This window comes from Dendropsophus ebraccatus, chromosome 4, assembly GCF_027789765.1.
Source record: "Dendropsophus ebraccatus isolate aDenEbr1 chromosome 4, aDenEbr1.pat, whole genome shotgun sequence".
NCBI lineage: Eukaryota > Metazoa > Chordata > Amphibia > Anura > Hylidae > Dendropsophus > Dendropsophus ebraccatus.
In genome coordinates, this window is record NC_091457.1 from 38999566 (window position 1) to 39021565 (window position 22000).

General features: G+C 40.9%; 1 protein-coding gene and 1 long non-coding RNA gene across 3 annotated transcripts in view; one reads left to right on the forward strand and one right to left on the reverse strand.

The window, feature by feature from the left end:
• Positions 1-22000, reverse strand: part of LOC138788107 (uncharacterized) — an 81879-nt gene that overhangs the window by 4460 nt on the left and 55419 nt on the right. The gene's annotated exons all lie outside the window — the stretch shown is intronic.
• Positions 12540-22000, forward strand: part of MUC2 (mucin 2, oligomeric mucus/gel-forming) — a 78477-nt gene continuing 69016 nt past the window's right edge. For both annotated transcript variants that reach the window (XM_069965634.1, XM_069965635.1), the window contains exons 1-6: positions 12540-12645; positions 13054-13315; positions 18381-18495; positions 19152-19242; positions 19858-19973; positions 21362-21578. In XM_069965634.1, the coding sequence (XP_069821735.1) occupies positions 12570-12645; positions 13054-13315; positions 18381-18495; positions 19152-19242; positions 19858-19973; positions 21362-21578 (877 nt within the window). In that variant the 5' untranslated portion in view covers positions 12540-12569. The remainder of the gene's footprint in view (positions 12646-13053; positions 13316-18380; positions 18496-19151; positions 19243-19857; positions 19974-21361; positions 21579-22000) is intronic.

Genomic DNA, 22000 nt, shown 5'->3' on the forward strand with positions numbered 1-22000 from the left:
TTTGAATATTAAATCTCTTATTTCATGTTTTCCTTGTCGTACATACGTGTGCAGTATCTTTTAGCTAGATAACCTGTAATGTTAAAATGAGTTGCTAGTAAATTAGCCAAAGGTGCTGGTAGTGACCCCCTGTGTGATGCCAGAAGCTCCTATAATGGCCACATGAACATCCTTTCTGTTGTCACCCAATACCATATGACAAACCATCCTTGGACCAGTGCTGAGGGTGACAGGGTTTGGAGGTTGGCATTGAGGGGAGAGTGACATGTATAAGCATTAAGCATGGCTATGTGAAACTCTCTGCTGATCTGATGTGGCTGTTTTGAATCCTGCCATACAGCCTACAGATGTGCTAATCCGGGGATGGGGAATCTTCGGCCCTCCAGCTGTTGCAAAACTACAATTCCCATCATGCCTGCCTGGACAGCCAAAGCTATAGCAGCTAGAGGGCCAACGATTCCCCATCCCTGTCATAATCTGTACTCCAATAATCAAACAAACCTCTAAAATTCATTATAATACACACCCTCCCCCTGTAAATATAATACATATTACACACTGTAAACATTATATTATACACCAACCCCCCAAAAAATTATTATAATACACACTGTGTCATTTGAAATTCATAATACATGCATACCCTGAAATTCACGCTAATACACCCCATGCACCATGACACTCCTTATATTACACACTGTACCCCCTGAAATTCATTACAATTCACACTGCCCTCTCGGATATTCGTTATAATAGACGCTATACACTCTTAAATTCATTATAATACATACTGCCCCATCTGAAATTCAATATCTTACACAACCTGCCCTCGTAAAGTAATAATAGACACCATACCCCCTAAAATGCATTATAGTGCACACCATACGATCTGAAACGTATTATAATATACACATTGTGTGCTCTGAAAGTAATAATACACACTGTACCCCCTAGAATTTATTATAATCCCCATCATATGAAATTCATTATAATACTTACTGTACCCTTTGAAATTAATTGTTATAATAAATATTGACCCTCTGAAGTTCATTATACTATATACCGTACCCTCTGAAATCCATTATAATACACACATCCATCTGACAGTAATAAAACGCACTATGGGGGGCATTTACTAAGGAGTCTAATGTGTGTGACTCTTCTAATGAGGATTGGTGTATATTTTATACCAATATCTTGTGACTGATTTATTAAAATGTAGCACTGCCATAGTGAATGTATCTAAGTAAATAGTCGCAAAAAAAGTCATACAAAAAGCTGCCAAAATTGTGCAAGCATATTCACCTGGTACTGACCAGAGATAGGCCTGCACCTGTTTGTGCAACTTTTTAAAAAGTCGCAAATGATAAATGGAGCGCTAATCTCGGATTATGCAAACTTTCGGGTGAATACTCAACACAGGCAGATTAAAGAAAAGTCGCATCTAAAGAATATGCGGCTGACGAATACTGGTTCATAAATAGAACTTAGACCAAAAATCGGTGAAAAATTCAATTATTGCCTTAAAAATAGCCGTAAATTACCTGATAAATTTCCCCCCATATCCCTTAATATCCATTATAATACCTATTAACCCCTAGACGACCTAGGACGTACCGGTACGTCCTGGAAGTCTGTCCCCAGACGACCCTGGACGTACCGGTATGTCCTGAGCTATGAAGCGCGCTCCGGAGCGGAGCGCGCTTCATAGCACCGTTAATGACAGGCTGCAACGATCGCGCTTCAGCGTGACATTAACTCCGTGGCCGTGGCGTTTAAGTGTAAGTGACAGGGGGAGTCCCCTGTCACTTACCGATCGGAACCCCCCGCAGTGTGACAGTGTGACCACTCTGGTCACTGAGCCTGCACAGGCAGGCTCCATGAGCAGAGGGCCGATAACACTGATCAATGCTATGCCTATGGCATAGGAATGATCAGTGTGTAGCATGAAAGTTATATATGTACAAGTCCCCCAAAGGGACTTCAAATGTATTAAAAAAAAAGTTAAAAACACCAACACACTACCCCAAAACCCCTCCCCCAATAAAAGTCTAAATCACCCCCATTTCCCATTATATAAATAAAACATATAAAAATAATATAATATTCTATAATAATATAATATAATATACAGTAGCGTGCGTAATTGTCCGATCTATTAAAATATAACAAGCGTCATTACGAACAGTGAACGGCGTACACGAAAAGAGGGAAAAAAGTGCGTGGATTACCGATTTTGTTACATTATAAATATAAAAAAAATTATAAAAAGGGGTCAAAACGTCTGATCTTCACAAATATGGTATTAATAAAAACTAGAGATCATGGCGGAAAAAATGACACCCCATACAGCCCTGAAGGTGAAAAAATAAAACTGTTATAAGCGTCACAATAGGCCCATTTTATTAATATTTAATTGAAATAAGGATTTCATTAAAAAAAATACATATAACATTAGAGAATCTGTGTAACCTGCATATGGTTGTGTTCGGACTGACCTATAGAGTAATAGTATCATGTCGGTTTTACCATATAGTGCATTACGTAGACACAGGAACCCCCCAAACGTTACCATATTGCATCCTTTTTTACGTTTTCACCTATTTATATCTACATAAATAATATATTTGGGTTTCCATCATACATGTTTTGGAAAATGAAAGACGCCATTACAAAGTACAACTATTCCTGTAACAAATAAGCCCTTACATGGCCCTGTAGATAGAAAACTGAGAGTGCTAGAGCTCTTAGAAGGGGAGGAGGGAAAAACGAAAGCGCAAAGATCAAAATTTGCATGGTCCACTTGGTCATTTTGGGCCTGGTCCTCAAAGAGTTAACTGATGGACGGTCAATAAAAACAACTGTCTTTTTGACTGTGTGTGAACATAGCCTTATAATGAATTTCAGATTGTTGGGTATTATAATGGTTTTTAAGGAACAAAGGGGGACATTTATCAAGGGATTTGCGCCTAATTTTGGGTGAATAATTGCATTTTTCACCCATTTGTGGTCTAAGTTCTATTTATGAACCAGTATTTGACAGGTGAATATTTTTAGATGCGACTTTTTTTTAATCTGCCTGTTTTAGGTATTCACCCAAAAGTTCGCATAATCGGGGATTAGCGCCCAATTTATCATTTGCGACTTTTTAAAAAGTCGCATAAACAGGCGCAAGCTTGCGTCTGGTCAGAACCACGAGAATAAAACTGTGCAATTTTTTCATAGTTGCGCCTTTTTGTTTAGATGCGTTTACTATGTCAGTGCTACATTTTAATGAATCAGTCACAAGATATTAGAACAAAATATACACCAATCCCCATTAGAATAGTTGCACTTATTAGACTCCTTAGTAAATGTCCCTCATAGTGTGTTTTATGACTTTCAGACGGCTCAGTGTGTATTACAATTAATTTTGGAGGGTAAAGTATCAAAATCAATTTCAGAAGGTACAATATGTATTAGGATATGTTCACACAACGTTTTTTCTTGTCCATTTATAGTACTTAAAATGACGTCTGTCATTTTGAGTCCAAAATGAGGTCCGGTATTTTGAGGATTGGACGCAATAACAGCTGCTGGTACATTATTTTAGTTTGGGTTTACTAGCTGCCCTTTGGGTGTGTCTTAATTGAAAAGTTCTTGAGCTTAATAGAAAAAAACGGAGAAAGTGCGGTGAAAAAAGAAAAAATGCATGTGAACAACTAAAAAATAACGTCCGCTGTTTGCAAAAGATGTCCGAAAATAATTGACATGATCATTATTTTGACGTCTGTGCAGATAACATGCATAAATTTTATACACAGTGCGCGTTGGTCGTCCCTCATTAAATTAACTTCAATGCATTACATTGCAGTTAAATTGCAGCAATAACGGACGTCTTTTCTTGACGTTGTCTGAACATAGCTGCATAATGAATTTAAAAGGGTACAGTAAGTATTAGAATATGTTCTGACACTATCAAAAAGGCGGTTGTTTTTATTGAGCGGCCATCAGTTGATGACAAATGACGGCCATTATTTTAAAATAACATCAATTATTTACCATTAAATGACGGCCATGCGATAAAAATGGCCCCCTTTTTTATAAAAGGAGCAAAAGTATAAAATAAAAGTTTTAGAATTCACACTTTGGGAGAACACAATAGTCTACTATGTGTAATTGGGAATGTAACCCCAATTTTAAAGTTTTAATTGTTTAAAATGGCAGTGTCCCCAGCCTCTGAAATATAGACCTAGTTCCATCTTTGCTCCGGCCCTTGTATCTCTCCTTTCTCCTTATAGTACATGCTGACTGACTTATGTGAAGAGTTCAAACAATATTAAGGACAAGTATACTCAGTACAATAAACTCTGTACAAACAGCAGCTGGGAAGCCTTGCACCCTTCTGTATTTGTTTAAGATGCTGTTCCAAGACTAATAAATTACTAACAATATATTTCTGTCACTCCATCAAAAATGTTGTAACAATGTCAAAAACTTGATAAACAGGTTTTACCGTTTTGTACACTACAAGGGGTCGAACAGAAAAACTATATAGACATCTATCAGACCTGAAGGAATTCCAGCACAAGGGATCAGATCTCATAAAGAAAATGGTTTGAACATTGTAGTTTTATGTCAATGCTAGTTTACTTTTATAAATGGGTGACACCAGAATATACAGACGGATCTGATAAAATAGTCTATCTGCAAATACAAGATGGCTAGTTACTGTACAGTTGCCAAACATAGCAACAGGAGGAAACCTTGGATAATGTGCGGTCATTAAAGAAGGCTTCCAAGGAAAAACCTAAACAATTGCCAAAGGATTCTCCTGTTTAAAGGGCAGATAGGAGGAGGCATTATCATCAAAAAACATTTATAAAACTTTCCAATTTTTAGAGACCTTAGAGACCTGGTGGTCCACTGTCCTCCTAGTGTAGACTCAAGGATGATGTACCTTACCAGCAGGGATACGTTGCATATCCACTTTTTCCAGATATTTAAAATTAATTGAAGATGATAGCACACAGAAGTGTCAGAAATGTCATAGCTGAGGTGTAGGGGTCTCATTGGCTGCTAAAATCACATGACCATCATATACAGTATATATATATATATATATATATATATATATATATATATATATATATCTATCACTGTGATGTGTTCTGGGCGCCAATTTCTGCTAACTCACTGTGCTGTAAAGACTGCTCTCTGTCTGTCTGTCTGTCTGTCTGTCTGCCTGCACGCTGCTATTTAGCTTAGTTAGTTAGTAGGGTGTTTAGCAAGCTCAGGGACTTAGGGACAAGCTCAGGGACTTAGGGATAAACGTAGACTTAGATAGCATTTCCCTCTCCATAGCCAGCAATACTTTGATAGCTTTGATAAAGCTGATAGATAGGTTTGATAAAGCTGGGTGACCTCCATTATTTTCTTATTCACAGTCAGGGCCCAGAAGTCCATCTTTGTCAGTTTTTATTGCTGAACAATAGTATAAGAAAACGTCTTCCCATCTGTCATACGCATCAATCAATCATACATACTCACTACTATACATGATGCTAGGAAAGCTGGGTGACCGCCATTATACTACTATACAAGATGCTAGGAAAGCTTGGTGACCACCATTATACTGAGTACTATACAGGATGCTGGGAAAACTGAGAGACCTCCATTATACTGACTACTATACAACATGCTAGGAAAGCTGAGGGACCTACAACTGGCATAACTACTGCCTTAACTCTGCTACATCACTACTTCCTCAACTCTGCTATGTCACTGCTGCCTCAACTCTGCTACATCACTGCCGCCTCAACTTTGCTACGTCACTCCCGCCTCAACTCTGCTACGTCACTCCCGCCTCAACTCTGCTACGTCACTCCCGCCTCAACTCTGCTACTTCACTGCCGACTCAACTCTGCTACATCACTACCTTACTACCTCAACTCTGCTATGTCACTACCTTACTACCTCAACTCTGTTACATAACTACCTTACTTCCTCAACTCTGCTATGTCACTATCTCAAATCTGCTACCTCAGTTATAGGGGTTGTCCGGCGATAAAAAATTATTCACAGAATAACACACATTACAAAGTTATACAACTTTGTAATGTATGTTATGTCTGTGAATGGCCCCCTTCCCCGTGTCCCCCCCCCCCCCCATCCGTGTACCCGGAAGTGTGGTGCGCTATACATACCTGTCACGTGCCGACCACGGTCCCCAATCCTCAGCAGTGACGTCTTCTTCGGGCGGCCAGCGGATCTTCCCGAGTGCTGGCCGCCCTCTGCAGCGTCATCCGAAGCTCAGCCGCGATTGGCTGAGCATAACTGTGCTCAGCCAATCGCGGCTGAGCGGCTGATGATGCGGCCACGTCATCAGCTGCTCAGCTGCGATTGGCTGAGCACAGTTATGCTCAGCCAATCGCGGCTGAGCTTCGGATGACGCTGCAGAGGGCGGCCAGCACTCGGGAAGATCCGCTGGCCGCCCGAAGAAGACGTCACTGCTGAGGATCGGAGACCGTGGTCGGCACGTGACAGGTATGTATAGCGCACCACACTTCCGGGTACACGGGTGGGGGGTGGTGGGACACGGGGAAGGGGGCCATTCACAGACATAACATACATTACAAAGTTGTATAACTTTGTAATGTGTGTTATTCTGTGAATAATTTTTTATCGCCGGACAACCCCTTTAACAATTGAAAGAAATTAAGTATTTTACCCTCTTATTTTCTTTTCTGTAATTCTTAGAGCCAAATTTTCTTCAGTAAGTTGTTCCATGTATCCAGTTTACTCTTTTGGATTGTAATTCCAGCTTCTCCTCACCTATATAGGTATAAAAATTAACCCTAACATCTCCCATTGACTTTAATGGGGTTCGGGTTCGAGTCTGAGCTCGAGTCGAACCTCGAACCGAACACAACTACTGTTCGAGGTTCGACTCAAACTCGAGCATTTTACTGTTCAATCATCACTACATATGACAAGTCATTGACTTTAAAGGAAGCCCCAGATGGGCAGCACTTCTGTTTGACCTTATGGGCCAATGACTGTGTCAGAGGCTGCATCCACCAAAGGTCCCTCTGGAGTACTTGTGTGTGACCTCGACAGTTCTGACACATGAAGGAATAAATTCCACCTCTTGGTCATGTTCACCAAAATATGCTAAAGCCATTGTTGCAATGTGGCAGGATCCATCAAACCCCTAAAAGAAGGTACTGCCAATAGAGAATACTGTTGCTATATAGGGGTCTACATGGTCTGTGTCACTGTTTAGCTTATTAATACACGTCAAAGTAACATCCACATGAATGCCACTGCTTTTGCTGCCTTGCCATCTCTTCATAGGGCATTCTGGTACCATCTCCTCCCTGAGTAAGCTATGTACATGCACTATGTATATGGACAGCATATATGTATATATATATATATATATATATATATACACAGTGGCGCCTTGGATTACGAGCATAATTCGTTCCAGGGCTGTGCTTGTAATCCAAATCCACTCTTAAACCAAACCAAATTTTCCCATAAGAAATCACTGATATGCAGACAATTGGTTCCACACCCCAAAATAATGATTTATTATTCTGAATAACATGTAAAACAAATGTAACAAACATTCAGAAACAGCAGAATATGTGATATTATAAGTTACTGTACAGTAATGGAGAGGATGGGAAACACAAGGGCGGACAGAGACTGCAGGGGGCATGAAGGAATGAGCAGGGCAGATGTGAGCACATACATGCAGCACTCTCTGACCGGGGAGATAGAGGTTACAGCTATGGAGAGATTACCTCCACAGTCCTGTCCACTGATGTAAGCCCCAGTCTGAAGTGGATCTGCTATGATTTGGAAGGTGAGGGAGACTTCCATGGTTGGAGTACAGCGCTGTAGAGCCCGCTGTGCCGACTGTGCCCCTCCCCACTCGCTCTCCCACTCAGTACAGGGAGCTCTTAAACCAAAACAATGCTTTTACACCAAGTTACAATTTTGAAAAACTGTGAGCTCTTAAACCAAAACGCTCTTAAACCAAGTTACTCTTAAACCAAGGTACCACTGTATATATATAACCAGTTCTTGGGCTTATCTACTATGTGTTGAAAGAACTATTTTGCAAAATGGGCAAAGGGGCAAATTTTTCCATCATAATAATTACTAAAAAGATGCATAATAAGTAAAAAAAAATGTGTCCCCCTCCTACGGAATCTACTAAGATCGCCACACATGCTTAGTTTAACGTGATTTTGTCATCCCCTTTAGTATCATTTTAAGTTTACTCTTTTAGGCTATGTTCACACTTCGTATATTTTCATAAAACTACGGCTGCTGTTGCCGATTGCAACATAATATACGCTCCGACCGGGATCTCTAGCGGCGCCACAAAAAAACTGTCATGTCAGAAAACCCTGCCAGCGCGGCTCCGTAGTGTGCAGTGGGGAGTTCTGATGCGGGCGTGCACGGATGTGCCCACATCAGAACTCAGTGGCGCTAAAGATCATCCGGCCGGTACTGCAGTAACGGCCGGGATGATCTCTTCTGAAACCGACTGTTCCGTGACCCAGCCGGTCTCATACTACGTGTGAACATAGCCTTAGTCTGTATTGGAAGTACTGGTAGTTGGTCTCCACTGCACATACCACAAAGGGGCATTTGGCGCATAGGGCAACACATGTAATGTTGCTAAGTGCACAGCATGGTAACAATAGGATCGGGGATCAGTTTAAACACACGGTACATACTGTATGTGTATATTTAATTTTACCAACATTGCTATGAGTCTTAAGTGGACATTGCATTGTAAAACATTGATAGAATATTAGCCTTACATCCAATTGTGTATCACTAGCTGAAGAGTGAATGGTGAGTCTGAACTTGGAAGCTGTCAGCTAAAGGTATCGGTTTAACATTAACTGGACCAGTCTACTCCAAATCCGACATAGTATAAACGCTGTACATCCGTCTGATACTGATCTTTAAACCCATTAATACATAACTTAGTCCCCAAATGAACATGATGGGAGCAGTTTTATGTGTAATTATTAACAATAAAATATCACACATACCATTGCACATAGCATCTTACATCAGGAAGTGGTGTCATTATTGGCTGTGTTACTGCGCTGGGAAAGTTTGGAGATACTATGTGAGATTTCTATTTTGGTTGTACTGCATTTACATATTATACAATTGTATGGACACACCTTTTGTAATTTCATTATATTCTTGTAAAAGGGATTAGAGCTATTCAGGTGCAACATCTTTGAATTACTTCCTTGGAAATTACCGCTAAACTGATGTATTTAGGGCGGAATTCACACCATGAGGATTTTCATAGTCTAACATATGCCAAAGAATTGGCCAGTAGGTTCCTGTAAATTTATCTGTATTTCAAAATGTATCCAAAAACAACTTACCCTATAGTACAGGAAGTGTTAGCCTATTGTAGAGACTATGGACCAAAGTAATTATTATAAGATTATTATAAACAGGGAGAATGCATAAAAATGTGTTTTACTAAAACTTTATGTAACCCCTTCTTGTCACAGGGATTTTTGTTGTTGCTTCTTTTTACTCATCTTCTAAGAACCAGGAGAGAAAGGACAAAATCAGAAACAAAACTATACTTAAGACAAGCCAGGGTAAACACGAGATTATTCAGCACCAAGTCACAATCCAAAAGCAGAAGTCAGTACAAACCAGCCTAGAGTAAGACTAAGCAGAAGATCAGGAACGCTGAACAACGCTAGTAAAAGGCAAGACACAGTCTTGTGTCTCCCTTGGTGGAAGAGCATGGATTGCCAGCGCCACCTCTAATTGGCCGAGCACTCCCACTCTTCAGGAAAGGACTGCTTTGCTCCCCTTGGCTGCGGTCCTTCAAAAGGGACACAGCGGGAACACAGAGAGGTAAATGCCACGGCCTGGGGTGCTTAGATGGCAGATAGCACATGGGCTCTGGTGTTTTCAGCGAGGCACTTGTTATGGTGGCCAGGAGTGGCGTTACCCACCCCCGAACACACTGGCACTCGGCATTGTAAGGGTAGAACAATGTGTGGGTGCAGGTGCGGTTTAGAAAAACAAGCACAGCACTTAAAAAGAATATAGCTTTACTTCGGTGCAATACAGGTTAATAGCTAGGTAGGTGCAGGTACAGGTGTTGCTAGTGCTTTAGCCAATGAGAGTAAAAGGTAGATGTAGATGAAGTGTTGCTTGACTTGTGATAGGTTCAGGGGCTGTCTTGGGGACCTTGGCTAAATAGTACAGTATTCTGCTGGGATATTTTGAAAAGTGACTAAGTGCTGCTGAAGAAGAGAAATCCTAGAACTCACAGTTAGAAAAAGCGAACAGAATAAGAAGCCTGCTGTTTGTCAAACGAAACTGTCAGATTTGGTAGCACAAGTCCCAGACTTGAACTATTGGGCGAAGCTAACCTCTCAAGATTAGAGAAGGCCAAGAAGATACCAGTGGAATACTTCGGCTTAGGCCATTTGTCCCACTGAGGATCAATCCTTGACTTTATAGCTGTGTACAACAAACAAGGGAGAGTGAGACACCAAGTGGTGATAGTGGGGAAAGGCACCCATCATCCCAGAGTGTGACACCTGAAAGAGTTACCTTTAAATAGGTGACTGAAAAGACATAGTGGCGTGCCTGTACTGGGACACTACATAAGTACATTACAGGTTGTACCCTAAAGCGGTTGTGCAGGCACTAACTTCCTGTCTTTCTACATCTTGAAAGTATACCTTTTGAGACAGGATGGTGTGGGTGCATATCCTAATCATTGTGTGCAGGTAAAACCACGTAATGACCAATAGCTGCACAATGGCACTGCATGAAATTACAAGTGGAGAGACAGAAAGTTAGAGCTGATGGGCAGAAGGCTAGTTATATTTTGCTATATCTGAATTGCAGCAACTGTCTCTCAATGGCTATTGCCTTGCTTGATGAAGCCAGTGTGGTCTGGTGGAACATGTGGAGCAGTGGCATGGTGATATCTTTGGGCAGACTGCAGCCCAGACTGCAGTACATTTTCTCTCGTATGGAGATTTGGAAGGGCTCTAGAACAGTCAGATGGTGATGAGCAGAGTGTGGCTTAAGCTTTATCACTCACTCACTATCGTTTATAGAGAGTACTCTTAGCAGGATTAAGAGCTTGTTTGCAAATTTCTGCATCACTCTGTCAATGCATGTTGCAAGGCAGATATTGCCAGGTAGATATAACTACTGTAAATTTCAGAGAGAACTCAGGATCGGCTACAATTACCTTAAGAACTATACACCATAGGGAAAGTTTTTAAACATACATGGTGGATAAAATTACTATTTTCAGTGTTTTTAACAATACTAATAAAAGTTGGGTAAAACAAGGTCCTTTTGGGATTCATGCTTCATGTCTTGGTTGTATTAGTAGAACTCCTAACTACATCTGAGTTACCCCCCAATTTCAGCAGGAGAAAGTTAAGACTCTTTTTAGACTATGGGAGTCCTGGAAATAGCTTAGAAAGCAGTTACCTACCATAGACTACAAAGGATCAGTGCAGTTATCAGACAAAAAACCTTGTACTCTGTCAAGGTATTTGGGGGGAGTTAATTTTGTCTCCAGTGTTCTAGGCTTTCTGCCTAGCATCAGTGGGGCCCCACCACAAAACTGATTGAATTTGTGTAGCCTTGACAGCAACTGGGAGGATAACTCCTTCTCCTTCATTGCACTGGATGGTATCTTGATCTATAAAGACAAAAATCACTGGTGTGCCACCGGAAAGGATGGGCATGACTGCCATGAATGATACGGCCAGGGTCACATGCATTTTGTTTCTGTGCGAGAAAAAAAAAATTCATTAGTTTACAGAGTCCGACGGGGAATCATATCCTACTGAGTTCCTTGTTACCAGGCAAACAGGCAGGCACATATTGCTTATGCTACTCATTTCCCATTTCTCCCTGTCTTGGGCACCCTGTTTGGCTAGGTATTATAATTTTATACAACTTTTTCATATCAGCACCCGATTCCAGTATTTCCTGCACTATTCCTCCTGGGGAATACACAGGAATGTTGCAGGAATTTACCGACATGGTGGACATACAAGAGCCCAACCAGTACTTTCCAGGTTAGGGTGAAAAGGTGCACCTTGATATAAAAGTATACAGTATATCAATTTTATTAACAAGGGAAATGTATTTATCCAAAGAAAGAAAAAAAATAAGCAATCATCCATACCTTAACAACCACCTTTTTATCTGTCGTAGACTATCATGTACCATGTGTATGTTGCAGTCACATACCTTTGAAATCACATGGAGAAAGTGTAGCCTATGCTAGACGTATAGTGTAAACTGACCAGTTTGTTTGTCAAAGGCTTGGTCAGCAGTGACAGAGTTAAGGAAATGAATATCTTCTAGTGTATCCCTCCCCAATGTCTTAATTTGAAGAGAGAATGTTTGCCTTGATTGTAAAGATTAAAGATTTCCCTGCCCCTCCTGCTGTGATGTCATGAAGGCACCAAATAATCCTATAAGAGCAAGGTGCACATGTTCCTGACACTCCTGAAGGTACATCGCCCCCAGGGCATACAATGGGGTACCACACTGCCAGCTTCTGGGTGCTATGGCTGGCTTTGGGCCTCTCAACTGCCGTAAACGTGAAAACAGGTAAATACTTTCCACGGTTTTGAGATACATGTTACATTCCACATGTGCAGTGGCATGCTGGTATGCCAAAAATGACTATTTGGCAGAAAAAGGAGCAAGTGATCGGGAAGACAATGATAATGTACTAGTGGTGTTGAGAGAATTTAATTTATCATTGTATACACAGTTTAACAGCTTGGTCAATAGATAAGAGTCTGGTGAGTTTACTCATGCTGAGCACCTTGGACAATAAAACCACTGTATGGAGAAAGGGAGCCTTTCATGTCATGTTTTACTCTATGTTAGAGATTTTATAGAAGTTTTGATCATACATATTATTTTGTGCTTGAAGGGACCTTACCTAGTGGAAATATTACGCCACATACTGTTCTTAGATACATTTTAACTTTCTTTACCGATTGTCAACAGGTCGAATCCGTAATCACGGTCACTATGTCTGCAGTACCTGGGGGAACTATCATTTCAAAACATTTGATGGGGATTTCTACCAGTTTCCAGGCAGCTGTAGCTATAACTTGGCCTCAGACTGCGGAGGTTCCTATCAGGAGTTCTCTGTCCATGTTCACCGATCTATGGATAATGGTCATCCCCTCATAGACAAGATCACCATCACCATCAAAGATGTCATCATACAAATGAAAAGCAGCATAGTTATTGTGAATGGGGCCATGTAAGTAAATGAAGCTGAAGTTATTTTCATCTTTAGTTTTTCCCCAGTTAGACTGGTTTAATGGATCTGTGATGATTAATTATCGATCAGTCAAATTTCTGTTTTCTTTGCTGCAGATAATGATGTAAAGCTACTTAAACCTGCCAACAGAAATAACACAAATGTGAACGGAGGTAAATTTAAAGCATTGCTATCATTTCCAGCAATTTTTGACATGCCCTTAGATGTTAGACAGCCGGAGGGAAGTGAGCAACAGCGTGCTTCCCTCCCCAATTGTCAATCAAATCTGACTTGTTCATTCCTTTAGAGTCTTTGGAGAGAATAATTTAGATGTCCCTGCCATCTGCAAAGTTGAGCGCACTGCCACATATTCCCCCCAGCTGTACCTTAAGATCGCAGTAGGTCTCAGGAGTGAGAACCAGTGTGATCACTAACCTATGACATGTCTGATGTTACTGGAAACAACAGTAATGCTTTAAACTCTATATCTCTATCAGTGATGTGCTCACTGTGTAACCCATGTATCCAATTCATTTTAGCAAATACGTTTACGTATAGGGAAACAAATACATCTGGTAATAATTTTTAACTATAGAACATTGTTATTTATGATTATTTATTACGATTATTCAGAATGAATCATATGTATTCTCATGTTTTAACTACATATGTTTAATATTTCATCCTGTAGATACAGTTCCAATTGTAGGTATTGTACCCAATTCATAATAAAGGAATGCTCCATTTCCAACTTTTTATTTGATATATTTATAGCTGACTAGACCTCATCAAATAGGTCCCTGCATTTAGACTCTGATGCCTTTCCTATAGACTATTGTGTAATACGTCAAAAGTTTTTTTTAAATGACAATAATGCTACGCCACAATTTTTTAAATGGACAGATGTAATTATTTTACTGTCATCCTGATGAAAATTGATGATCTTATTACTGCTTTGCACTTAATGGATCTAAAATGCTTTCCACTTAAAGAAGTCCGGCAAATTTTTTTTATTAAAGTATTGTATTGCCCCCCTAAAGTTATACAAATCACCAATATACACTTATTATGGGAAATACACATAAAGGAGGAGATTTATCAAACATAGTGTGAAGTGAAACTGGCTCAGTTGCCCCTAGCAACCAATCTGATTCCACCTTTCATTTTCCAAAGAGTCTGTGAGGAATGAAAAGTGGAATCGGATTGGTTGCTAGGGGCAACTGAGCCAGTTTCACTTTACACCATGTTTGATAAATCTCCCCCAAAGTGTTTTTTTTCCCTGCACTTACTACTGCATCAAGGCTTCACTTTCCAGATAACATGGTGATGTCACGCCCTGACTCCCAGAGCTGTGCGGGCTGTGGCTGCTGGAGAAGATGGACACAGGGCACTGGAGGGACACTGAGCATTCCTCTGCCATCATCTTCTCTTGCAGCCACAGCCCACACAGCTCTGGTAGTCGGGTCGTGACATCACCATTTTATCCAGGAAGTGAAGCCTTGATGCAGTAGTAAGTGCAGGGGAAAAAACACTTTATAAACATTTCCCATAATAAGTGTGTATTGGTATTTTGTATAACTTTTGGGGGGGCAATGCAATACTTTAATAAAAAATTTTGCCGTACTTAATGGATCTAAAATGACACATACAAGTGTGCTTAGATTAATTATAGGTATATTTTACCCATTAAGTGCAATGTTTTGCCTTTAAGTATTCCTAAAAATCTTGAAATTCCTTGGAACTTGGTGATGGGTTCCCCATAAGACAGCTGAGGCAAGTGGACGGCAAACTGATTTCTGCCCTATTATACATGTTTCTCATGTCAGGAGATAACAAAGTTTGACTACAATGTGGATATAAAATGCTTTACTGACCCCTGCACAGAGGTTCTGGTAATAGGAATGATAGTAAGGATTTCCAAGGGATGGACCCTTTTTTATGGTTGGTTATGTGTCGCAAAGTTATTAGATACATGGTAAAATATTGGCCCCTAACATGCTACCATTTGAACTATACTATGGGTGCACATTTAACTGACTTTGAAGAGTCTATTAGGGACTTCCAGTTATGTAATGCTGTTTCATGTTACAATTCTCCCATTAGCTATTAGAGAGTCGTATAGGGTAGAATCTCACATATCTAAAGTGTGCTGATATTGTAACGCCTGGAGTAGTGGATCCACTGGACCGTCACCAGCGATGGCACTAACCTCACCAGGGAGCGGAGTCTAAGGGGCCGCTGGTTTTCACCAGAGCCCGCCGCAAGGCGGGATGGACTTGCTGCGGCAGGCGACCCCCAGGTCACTACCCCTGGCTTGGTTGCTAGTGACGGCAGGCGTGGCAGGAGCAGTAGGCAGGAGATGGTGCTGGCCGAGGTCTGTAGGCGTAACCGCAGGTGACAGGCTGAACACAGGAGCAATGGTGAAACAGGGGAACAGGAACCAGGAACAAGGACTAGGGACCAGGTAGTGGATAGGAATCAGGAACAGGGACTAGGGACCAGGTAGCGGATAGGAATCAGGAACAACAGGGAGCTGGGCCAAACGCTATGGGAAGCATGTAGAGGCTCCAACACGAGGGACAGGGCATGCTGGGATTTATAGGGAGTGATTGGGTGCAACTACCAATTAGGGATGGACTGGCCCTTTAAATCTGAGACAGCCGGCGCGCGCGCGCCCTAGGAGGCGTGGACGCGCGCGCCGGCCCGGCACAGACGGAGAGCGGAGCGGGACGAGGTGAGGCGCCCCCCGGGGCCGAACAGTCCGCAGCGCCGGGTCCCTGCACAGGGACCCCGGCAGCTGCGTGGGATAGAGGGCGGTCGCGGCGGCGGCCCGGAGCACGAGACGCCGCCGCGGCCATGACAGATGTCATCTAAAATTGTTAAAGATTAGAGATGAGTGAACCTAGAGCATGCGCTAGTCCATCCGAACCCGAACTTTCGGCATTTGATTAGCGGTGGCTGCTGAACTTGGATAAAGCCCTAAGGCTATGTGGAAAGCATGGATATAGTCATTGGCTTTATCCATGTTTTTCAGACAAGCTTAGAGCTTTATCCAAGTTCAGCAGCCCCAGCTAATCAAATGCCGATCGTTCGGGTTCGGATGGACTCGAACCCGAACCCAATTTGCTCATCTCTATTAAAGATTTATTTTTAGAGTTAATGAGATTTTACATGTTCCATAGATAAAGTATTAATAAAACTTTAAAACTAAGTGCCAAAAAGTTATTTACAAAATATTCTTCAAGCCCTTAAATAAATGCTAAGGTTTTCAGTATGCCGAGAAGAATCCAGATATGCGGCACTCACCATTTTAGCTCACTTGCCTTTATTTAGTGCTTCATACACAGATATTCACCTGGCGAGGGGAGCAGTAACCCTTAAAAAGAGCCATAGACCAGGGTTTCTGCTCCTCTTGGTGGCTGAAAATGTGTTTATGAAGCACTAAGTAAAGGCAAGTGATGTGAGTGAGTGCCGCATGTCTCGTTTCTACTTGGCATCCTAAATTTTTATCTTAAGAAAGCTGAGTACCACTAGTAAGTTATGTTATAGGTTGGTCAATGGACTACTGTCTCCGATCTGCCAAACAGGAAAGCTGCATATTGAGGTCAATAGGGCTAATGGACTTTTCAGTAATTACTTTTCACAGAATTGCCTTCTGGGTAGAACAGCTGTGGTCTTGACAGTCTGGCGTATTGTCTGACATTTGTATAAGGTGTTCACCTGGGTGTTGTACATTTATAAGGCAATTAAAGTGGAGTTCCTTCTTGACCACACCAAGCCTTCTATGTGTCTTAGACCATATGGTAAGCACCGTGACATGGGATTCATCAGATTACACAATAGGAAGCTATAAATATTTATATCATTGTAAATATGATCAATAACTAATAGACTATAAGTTTACTTCTTAGCCATTTATTCAAGATCTGAGGTGGTATGGCTCTATCGCCAAGTCTATAATGTGTCATACTGTTATGGAAAACCATAAAACTCAACAGTTGGAATAGTTAAATTCTTTTGTTTTATTAAGTATATTTCTACATTTTATATGATATTGTGTTGCCTCTAGCAAGCCACCTTACAGAAACCTGTCTAGTCTAAGGAAGTAGGGACAGTTTATCAATAACCTGAGATGTCCATGTGGATTAGAAGCTAACATGACTATTGGACTTGTGAATACAGTTTACAACTACAGAGAGAATTCATCAAACTATATGTAGATCATATTTGATTCCACAATGGTTTATTTTCTACCACTAAATTCCATTCATCATATACTCCTCAAATAATCTTCTGCATTTTACTCTACATATTCAATTATTTCCCCTTTGTTATATGGGAACATTGACTTTCCTGAAGGTAAAATCATTGGGTGCTTCCTTGGAGTGCATAGCTTTTCATTCCTTTTATTCTCCTATACTTTACTGTATCTTCCCCCTCCCTCCCTTTTCCCAAAGCAATAAGCCAACTAACTTTAGGTGGGAAGAAAAAATGTTAATGTTTTTTGTATGTGGTTCAATATTGAGATAAAAAAGAGAAAGATTTACACACACATTATAGGGGGACATTTACTATTGAGTCCTAAACGTGCGATTTTTCTACTAGTATTTGTCTGTGTTTTACCCAGCTAAATATGACTTATTTAACACACAATTCATAAATTTGTGAATAGAATATTCTCAGAATATTGGCAAAATAATGTGCAAGCATATTCACCTGGTACTGACCAGATGTCAGTCTGCAGCTGTTTGTGCAACTTTTTTAAAAGTCGCAAATGATAAATGTTGCGCAAATCCTGAATTATGCAAGTTTTTGAGTGAATACTCAAAACAGGCAAATTATTTAAAAAGTTGCATCTAAAAATATTGAATATCCATACCCATTGAATACTGGTTCATAGATAAAACCAAAAATGGGCAAAAAGTCCAATTAGTCACCTAAACATAGACGCAAAGCCCTTGCTAAGTGTCCCCAATAGTGTTTATAGCTCTTCCAAAAAAAAATAAAAAATTGCCCATAACATCTACAATACCAGAAGTCATAATATACACATTTTATTTTGTAGAGCTAAGACACCATACTACAGCTTTGGAGTCCTCATTCAGAAAAATGATGCCTATTTCAAGTTGTACACAAAGACAGGCCTGACCCTCATGTGGAATAAAGAAGATGCTGTCATGGTGCGTTTTTTATATTAACTATTCAGATATGTTCACATTAAGGAAAGAGGTGTCCCCTTTGTTATTGCATCATTTTACTTCACACCAATGAATTGTATTTGCACACAGTGTATTAAATAACAGACATATTTTGAGGCCAATGTCAAACAATGTTCATGATAATTACTTTTTGGTGTTTTTTTTAAACAATGGATGTTATTTTTTTAAACACAGTTTCACACACAGTTTTTCTTTTTTCACCGTCCTTTCACCTTCTTTACTATTAAATTCAAATGACTTTTCAATAAAAGACACACCCAAAGACCAATCAGTCCACCGGAACTAGAATAATGTATCAACAGCCATTACTGCACTGACGGGACAGACCTTAATAGAAAAAACATTGTGGGAACATAGCCTAAAGCATACCAATACATTTTAGGGGAGAAATATGGTGGCAATGCATTACATACATTGTTGCCTCAGATTTCCCCTGGTGTAACAATTCTACTTCTAAATACAATGTTCTCTCTCTCTCTCTCTCTCTCTCTCTCTCTCTCTCTCTCTATATATATATATATATATATATATTACTTTCCTGTAACTCCTTTTTTTTGTGAAATATGTCTTGGTTTATTGTTCTTAGTGATGAATGTTTTCTCTCTCTTCCTTCTTAGCTGGAACTGGATCCTAAGTATAATAATCGCACCTGCGGCCTGTGTGGCGATTACAATGGTGTCCCTATTTATAATGAATTTGTCTCTGAGAGTAAGTAGTCTGTAGAAATGGGCCAATTTTGGCAAGTAAATTAATATGACCTGGTATAGACATACAGAGCTATCCCATCTAGCTTTCCACAAATTTTGTTAAAGGGGTTATCCAGTTTTAGAAAAACATGGGCGCTTTCTTTCAGAGACAGCACCACTCTTGTCAATGGAGCCTAATTGCAAACCACAACTGAACTAAAGACAAGAATGGTGAAAATTCTGAAAATTTGTGCAAAAAACGATATTGCAACAGTAACACAAAGAAAATGCAACATAATAATAACACAGCGTTAGGGTAGGTGCACACTGTGTAAAACAACCCTATGTAAAATGTGCAAAACAGTCCAGAACAGTGACATAAACTGCCAAAATGGATGTGACTTCATTATACCATCAATTTGTAATGTGTGCGGATACCACTAGATAGACCCCCATTAATCAGATATTGATCACTTATCTTTTAGAGGAATACTTCTTTTAGCAGTATATTAAACAGGACATACTATAGGTTGTGTTGCTCACTTCTCATCTATATGGCATATTTGGGTCAGGATATAGTCAATGTAAAGGAATGACCACAAAGTATTAAGCAACATGGTATGTTTCTTCTCCTTAGCGCTCTTACTTAATCCTGTACAATTTGGAAATTTACAAAACATTCATGATCCAAATGATGAGTGCACAGACATCGACGAGACTCAGAAGACAGACACGACACGCTGCTCCCAATTTGTAAGTAGCCACATTAAAGGGTTTTATGTTTTTACAGGTCATGTAGCTGAACCACATGTATTCATATAAGTATATGTAATTCTGATAATCATTTTATATTTATGCATCACCCTAGCTCTGACCTAGAGTACTGAGCTCAGTGCTATGTCATTGATTATGTAGTACAACAGTCCTCAGAGTTCTTCAGACAAGTATCCTGTACTCTAATTACTTACATGCTCTGTCATGGTCTGAGGGTGGGTTCAGACTATGGAATCCTCGCGGAAAAATTCTGTGGAATTCCGTCGCCTGAACACACTCACGGCCGTGCACCTTTCCGCCGGCTCCATAGACACCATTCTTTTGGCCGAATGTGGAATCAGTCGGCCCATAGAATGGTGGCTATGGAGACGGCGGAAAGGCGCATGGCCGTGAACGCGTACAGGCGACGGAATTCCGCGGAATTTATCCACGTGAATTCCGTAACCCACCCTTATACATCTAACACATATATTAAAAGCACCGTCTAAGGATGCTGCAGATGCTCTTGCTATATATCGTATATATTGTATACAGTGGTACCTCTGTTCTCAAACCTAATCGGTTCTGGAAGGCTGTTCCAGAACCGAGCAGCTAGAGAACCAAGCTGTGTGTTTCCATAGGGACCAATGTAAATGTGTTTAATAGTTTTTTTGCCTGTCCATGGGTCAGGTGCAGGAATCCCCACTCTAAACTCCTCTTCCTCACAGCAGAACTGCACAGAGAGGGGCAGGAACAGGGCGGCTGTTTGAACTTGCTGCGCTTCTACCCCTGTTCTTACAGGACAGAGCGGTGGGAGCTGCACCAGCTGTGGGGACTCCTCTCCAGGCCGCCAGCTCCTCCAGCCTGCTGCACTGGCATCTCCACCCTGCCCCCTGTAGCACATCTGCTACACCGCTTGCCTGGCAGCCACTGCTTTCCCTGGTCTGCCGCTACTTCTCTCCACCATGGCCCAACTCCAGGAACCCTCCTCCTGGCCACTGTCTCCAGCTACCCTGCCCACCGCAGCTGCTGGCTGATGCTTTCCCCCTGGCTGCCACTGCTTCTCCCCGCATTGGGGAATACCTCCGCCGACCTGCCTTAGCTGTGGCACCCATCTCTAGGACGCCGATGCCCGTACTTCAGGGGGAAATTTTGTTTGAATACCACAGTGTTACAACAACGAGGTATTAAGGAACCAAGATATTACTGTATTTGTATAATCTCTTAACATGACCACATGTTAAGAAACTAGGATCTGACCCAGTCTATTTGTAATTAATGTCATTTAATCTATCACTAAGTTTTTGCACCTTGTAAAGCTTCTACCATTTTGATTCAAAAACGTATATAACTACTGTTTATAATGCAGTGATCTTTTCCCCCCTTAGCGCTCTGTGTGTGAACAGCATCTAAAGCATGAGGCATTCTCTGATTGTGAAAGTCTCCTGAACCTGGAAAACTACATCCAGGCCTGCATGCTGGACATGTGCTCCTGTGATCACTCTCAAGACTCCTTCTGCCTGTGTAGTACTATCACCGAGTATTCCAGACAGTGCTCTCACGCTGGGGGACGCCCAGGAAACTGGAGAACCGATAGCTTCTGTCGTAAGGATTTTATTACTACTTCTGACTAGACCCTTTTACTAAATATTTGTATTCCCATAAAATAGCAATCCTGGAGTATCTTTTCTCATAGCTCTGTATTGTGTTGTTCTTTCTGGAAATGTATGAATAAATCGACCATAAAAAAGAAGAATGGTAACACTTTGTAAGGTCTATCATAGGGGGAGATTTATCAAACTGGTGTAAAGTAGAATTGGCTTAGTTGCCCCTAGCAACCAATCAGATTCCACCTTTTATTTTTCAAAGAATCTGTGAGGAATGAAAAGTGGAATCTGATTGGTTGCTAGGGGCAACTGAGACAATTCTACTTTACACCAGTTTGATAAATCTCCCCCTATGAGTCTATAGAGATGCCAGGCTGGTATATATTTGTGGCCCTTTTCTGAGAGGCAGTGTGCGGACAG